Below are 6677 nucleotides of genomic sequence, written 5' to 3'. Positions count from 1 at the left end.
TGACCTCTAGACTACAGAGACCATTTCCCCTAGAGAAAATGGCAGCTTCAGAAGGTGGACTCTATAGTATACCATAAATTCTAGGTGAAATCCCTCCTCAAATTCCCCCCTCCACAGGAACAGCGCCTAAAACCCAAGGAATATCCCAGGCCAGAGCTGGCAACCCCAGAGATTGCCCAGAGGTAGGCAGCCCAGACTTTGAAGTTATGGGATGCTACACCATTAATTGAAGAGAGGCCATTTAGAATCTATGTTCATCTTGGGATCACATAAGCCCAGAGAGGGAATCTGATATGTAATGATATGAGTACCTGGTGTTATGTTTAACAGTTAACATAAATCATAAGAGTTCTGGGTCCCATGGTCTTGTTCTAGGGTTGCCAGCTCCAAGTTGGGAAATTACTGGAGATCTAGGGGGTGAAACCTGGAGAAAGTGGTGTTTGGGGAGGGAAAAGACCTTGGCATGGCATAATTCCATAGAGTCCACCCCCCAAAGTAGCCATTTTCTCCAGGTGAACTGATGTCTGTGGCCTGGAGACCAGTTGTAATTCCGGGAGAACTCCAGCCACTACCTGGAGGCTGGCAACCCTATCTTGTTCATCTGCTTATTTAGAAAATGTATTTGCTGCCTCACCACAGATCACCTGGGACAGACTCAAAAGTCCAACAGAAGAATTGTTTGCTTTTATTTTAAACTATTAGTGGGTTGGGGGACAAAGAAATGTAGCTTGACTAAAGAGCTGTCCTGTCCCCAAGCAACCTGGACTGCAGTTACTCCTTGCAAGACAACATATCCTGTGACACTCAATGGCTAAATGGATCCTCCATGGTCAGAGGCAATATGCCTGGAGGGCAGCAGAGAGGTTTGGGCCACTGAACCCTGCTTGCAGGCCTTGGGCAGGGAGAGGCCACTGTGAGAACCGGGATGCCGGATTCGAGGGACTCTTGGTCTGATCCCACAGGGTTCTTCTTATGTGCTGTTGTGTGTGTGTATTAATTCCAGAACACCCACCCCAAAGCATTCGATGGATCCTTTTATCAGCCCTCTGCACTCATCCTCTTGTGGTCTAGCCGCTTCCCTTTTAGGCAATGCTCGTGCTCCTTTCTGTGAATGAGAGGATAAGACAATAAGGGATGGGTGACAGCTGTGTCAGAAACACACAAGCCACGGTCCTCAAAGCACGGGACTACTGGGGTGTGTCTTCTTTCCTCCAGCAAGTCCCAACTTGGAAGCTGAGATATGAGTGCAGAAGCCCAGAGGAGGCTGCCAAAGCCAGACTACCGGCCACTCCCTTCTCTTCCATCACCCAACCTCATTCCTGCTTCCAGTCTGAACGTGCAAAGCAGCCAAGTGATAGACTCTGGAAGAGGGAAACATTTTTTTTTCCCCAAGGAGAGACATGAAAGGCTGGAGATAACAAGAGAAACTTACTCTGGCCTGCACTGGACAACTGCTCCCATGTAAGTTTTTTCTCCTTTGGTCAGAAAGAACGACCACCAGAACATTTGGAAGATCGAGTCAGGATGACTGTGGGGCTTTATGAAATGGGCAGAGAGGCGATTTTAACCCCGGAGTAGAATCACCTGGAACCACATTGGGGGTAGGGGTTAAAAAGAAAAGGATTATCAGCAGGAGATCCAGAGGAGTTAGCCAGGTGAGTCTGTAGCTGCAAAATAGTAAAGAGTCCAGTAGCACCATTAAGACTAACCAACTTTACTGTAGCATAAGCTTTCGAGAACCGCAGCCCTCTTCGTCAGATGCATGGAGGGTAAGAAGAAACTGGCCAGATATATATAGGTGGGGAGGGGAGGGAGGAGTAGATACAAATCAGTTTACTTCTGATAATGAGATCCGTACCACCTATATATATCTGGCCAGTTTCTTCTTACCCTCCATGCATCTGACGAAGAGAACTGTGGTTCTCAAAAGCTCATGCCTGAAAGTAGGTTAGTCTTAAAGGTGCTACTGGACTCTTTACTATCAACTGGAGAGTGTGGGGCAGACTGCAGGACTATTAAGAAGAAAGCCTGATTCCTTACATCTTTCTTATGGATTATTTGCCAAGAATATTTGTTATTAGCATTTGCATGCATTATCTTGGTTTTATTACATTGTTTTCTATTTCTGTTATCCCGTTCTTGTGTTTCTTACATGTCTTCTACTGTTCTTATTACTCTCTTTTCTAACTTTGGAATCCAGTTTTATTACACTGTTTATTTTATGTTTTGTAGTGTTCCCGTTGCATTGCTTAAAATTTTGTAATCTGCCTTGAGTCTCTATGAGAAAGGCAAGCTATAAAGTAATAAAAGTATGCCGTTTTGCTCTTCCTTCCTTGAATATAATGGATTTAAAAAAGCTCAACTAAATAAAGTATACAGATTTATTCACGTGGAACTCATTTTGCTTCATTTGAACGATTATAATCATCTGCAACATTAGCATAGTGGACAGAGTCAGTATGTATAGTGGTTACAGTATGTTAGAATTGGATCTTGGAGACGCCTGCTCAGATTCTCTACCCTGAAGTAGGCTGGGTGATCTTGAGCCAATCGCTCTACAGGGATCTTTTGAGGATAAAATGGGGATGGCCAATAATGGGCACTGGGAAAATAGGGGTGCCATGTAGCTGCTGGGGTGGTAGAACCATAGAGCTGGACCTTACAAACCATCTAGTCCAACCCCCTGCCCAACGCAAAAAAAACAGCCTGAAGCATCTCTGATAAGCATTTGTCCTGCTGCTCCTTGGAGACTTCCAATGAGGGGGAACCCACCACATCCCTAGGCAGCCGATTCCACTGCTGAATTACTCTTAATGTGAAGAAGCTTTTCTTAACATCCAGCCAGTACCTTCCCTCCTGTATTTTAAACTAGTTGTTTTGAGTCCTATACTCTGTTGCCAACAAGAACAGCTCCTTTCCCTCCCCTAAGTTACAGTCTTTTAAGTACGTAAAGAAAACAATCATGTGTCCCCTCAGTCTCCTCTTCTCCAAACTGAACATTCCCAGGTCCGATTCCAGATGGCCCTCTGCATTCCGAAACGTCGCGCGTCATCATGCGTAAAACGCGAAATATCACGTTTTCTCGTGCGAGTTTTGTGCGAGGTCGTGTTTTCCGTGCGACGACGCGCGACGTTTCGGAATGCAGAGGACCGTCTGGAATCGGCCAAGGCTTGGTCTCCAGGCCCCTGATCATCCTGGTTGCTCTCCTCTGCACCCGTCCCAATTTGTCCACATCCTTTTTGAAATGATGCCTCCAGAACTGCACACAATACTCCAGGTGGGGCCTGATCCACAGGATCTCCTGCCCCCAGCGCCCACCACCACACTCCAGTAACCCTAGGTCAGGCTCCCTCATGCTTGAGCATCTAAGTCTCAGCAGGAAATTCCCAGTTCACGTGTGTTTGTCAGGAACTGAGGCAGACATGAACAAACTCATAGACAAAATAACATTTAGAATTTAGGCCATCTTCCTTAACAACCTCACAGGGATGTTTTTTGAATGAAATGGAAGGAAAGAAAAACTTTGGAAGAAGGCTGACAGAAATGTGAACAAGATTCAGGTCCACTAGCACACGAGAGACCAACTAGATTTCCAGGGGGTGAGCTTTCAAGTTCCCTTCATTAAACACATGGAGTGGGAAAGGGTAGGAGTCTTTAAATTCCAGACAGAAGGTGCAAGGGGTATCTTAAATTAGATTGTCAGGAAGCTAGCTGTAATACATGTTATAATAAGCTTGATAGAACATGGGTACAAAGTGCATAAAATTAGCATTTATGATGCGACGAAACATCCTGTGTCCCGTTTCAACCGTGGGGGATCCATTGTTCTAAATTTGCAAATAAACCCAATTTCAGCAATCTTGCATTATAATTTTCCTTTGAAGTTTCTATGCTTGAGAATGGCTACTTGAAAGGTGAGAAGACGTAAGCTAATGTGGAATACAGGCGAGCAAAATTACTTCCTGCAAACAAAATTGATTCTAATTTATTCCGTTCTTAGAACTGGGAGGCGGAAAACAGATTCCAATATCTTCTGTCTAAATCTTCTTGCCTTTCTCCTTCCTGACAGGGCGTCTTCATCCCTTCCATCCCATGCCATCTTGAACCCATGCAACCAGACCTCAGGAAACAACACCCTTCTGAGTTCTCCGACATCCAGCGTGGCTGGGATCGTTTTCCTGCTCTTGGCTGCCCTGATAGGGCTGCCTGGGAACTTTTTTGTCATCTGGAGCATCCTTTGGAAAATGAAGCCGAGCTACCGCTCAGTCACCTGCATACTGGTCCTTAATTTGGCAGTGGCCGATGGGGTTGTGCTTCTCCTCACACCCTTCTTCATCCTTTTCCTCATCTTCAAGAACTGGTTATTTGGTGTGGCTGTGTGTAAAGGTGTGTATTACCTTTGCTGTGTCAACATGTTTGCCAGCATCTTCATCATTACCCTCATGAGCGTGGACCGGTGCCTTGCCGTGAACCAGCCCTACTTCTCTCAAGCCATCCGCAAGAAGCACTTGGTCATCAAGATCCTGACAGGGATTTGGCTGGCGGCCATTTTGTTGTCCATCCCAGCCTTCCTCTTCCGCCAAGTATTGAAGGATCCCTTTCTGGGCCATCATATCTGTGAACCCTGCCATGCCACGCCAGGCCTGGCTATCTTCCATTTCAGCTTAGAAACGGTGGTGGCCTTTGTGATCCCATTCACTGTCATCGTAGGATGTTATTCTGCCATCTTAATACGCCTCAGAGGAGTGAGAAGGAGACAAGGGGCTCGAACTGAGAAGCTCATTATTGCCATAGTGATCAGCTTTGCTGTCCTCTGGGTGCCATATCACATCGTCAACATGCTCCAGGTGGCATCGAACATGGCTTCAGGAAGGGCTGCCGAACGTCTGAGCCAAGCTTGGAAGAGTGGGCGGGCAGGAGCCACTGCCTTGGCCTTCCTAAGCAGTAGCATCAACCCTGTGCTTTACGTCTTTGCTGCTGGGAACCTCATTAAGACCTCAGGGGCCAATTTTATTGCCCAGTTCTTTGAGGGGGCATCTGACGGCCTTGGTAAGAGATCTCCATCACAGAAAAACTTGGCCAAAGATTCAGTGGCGGTGGTGCCAGGAGCTGCTGTGGTCATGGAGCAACAGCCACTGGGAGATTGTGACAGAGTTGACTAGGGCACAGAGGGCAGGCAGGGTATTACCATGATGGGTCAACCCTTTCATGCCAGATATAATCCGTCCTAAATTGAATCACTGTGAGTTTCAACACAGGATTCCTTCTGCTAGAACTCCTTCCTCATCTTGATATGAAATACTAGGCTTCTGAAGAGGCGCAGAAGCCATATCTACACTACAAAGATTAACTACATTCTTTTTAAAACATACAGGGCTTTACATAAAAGATTTGTAATGATGAGAGTGTCTGCCTAGGTTTTGGGAGCCACAATGCTCACTGGGTGATATTGAACTTGTTAAGCTCTTTCTACCCAACCTACCTCACAGGGGTGTTGTGAGGACAAAATGGAGGAGGGAGGAACTATGTCTGCCACCCCCAAGCTCCTGGGATGAACAGACAAGATTTTTAAAAATACTGATGGGTAATAAGGGAAGAATATGAAAAGGAGCAACATGAATATATCCATAAAGAAGAAAGGAAAGGTGGTATATTCCATTCATAATAAAAGGAACACTTGATATCCCTTTGCTTAGGGTTTCAATCATTCTCTCTATGTGAATTAAGCTTTTCATGACTTTTTCTTAATCCCCACGGAACTCATCATCTTGCTCCAAGTAAATTGGTCCCATAATTTCATCCACTCTTCTTTATTTGATGGCCCCCAGGAAAGGGCTAAACTGTTCTTATGGATAATGTGGTCAGCCTGCTAGGTTCAATATTAGATCATTTAAAATAAGATCCTTTTAGATATACACCTTATCTAACCCCCCTCCCTGCCCTTCTGTCATGACTCCAATTCAAATCAAGTGAAACACTCAAATGCTAGTGAGACCGGGCCTTCTGCTATAGCAGGAGACTTCCCGGCCTCTGGCTTCAGTATCCCGCTACTGCTCAGTGTGGCCACAGTAGACATTTCGGGAGGAGTGAAGTGTTGTCCATAGAGTTTTTGAGACTGCTAGTGTGTCACAGCAATACTGTGAAGTCACTTCTGGTTACACAAATGGTCATGCAATGCCTGACCCTCAAAAGCTACATGAATTTGCCAGCTGTCATCTGGCAATATTACCACACACACAGACCCTACGTTGGATGAGTTAAAAAAAACTAGAAAATTGGCTGGAGAGTGTTTTTTTTTCTTTATTTGTAGTTTTAAGTGCTTATTTGGGGCAATGTGAACAGTTCAGCTAGTTTCCTGGTGACATCGTTCCATGATTTATGGGTTGACTGGGGAATATTTCTAACCTTCTTTTTGATGATAAGCTAGAATGGACTAAAGGTATGCCCTTGGGGAAAAAATTATCAGCAGATCCACTCAGCTAAAATCTGCATGAGATTCTTTGGTTATCTGCAAGTAGCATGGTCTCTAAAGGTATCTAGTTTTTTTGATGGGGCACTTGTATTTGGCATGTACAACTTTTTGCTGTGTGGCGAACAGCAGTGGTGTTTCAAAGTCCTGAAAGTCCATTAATTGTGATTATTTGTGTTGGATTGTTTACAATAAACCAGTTATTTTA

General features: G+C 45.1%; 1 protein-coding gene across 1 annotated transcript; it reads left to right on the top strand.

The window, feature by feature from the left end:
* Positions 1–1336: 1336 nt before the first annotated feature.
* LOC129339673 (leukotriene B4 receptor 2-like) lies at positions 1337–6677 on the top strand. Its single transcript, XM_054994255.1, has 2 exons — positions 1337–1461; positions 4070–6677. Coding segments are annotated over exons 1-2 (1095 nt in total). The 5' UTR covers positions 1337–1459; the 3' UTR covers positions 5163–6677.

Source organism: Eublepharis macularius, chromosome 12 (assembly GCF_028583425.1).
Source record: "Eublepharis macularius isolate TG4126 chromosome 12, MPM_Emac_v1.0, whole genome shotgun sequence".
Classification (NCBI taxonomy): Eukaryota; Metazoa; Chordata; class Lepidosauria; order Squamata; family Eublepharidae; genus Eublepharis; species Eublepharis macularius.
This window is presented reverse-complemented; position numbering and strand designations above follow the sequence as displayed.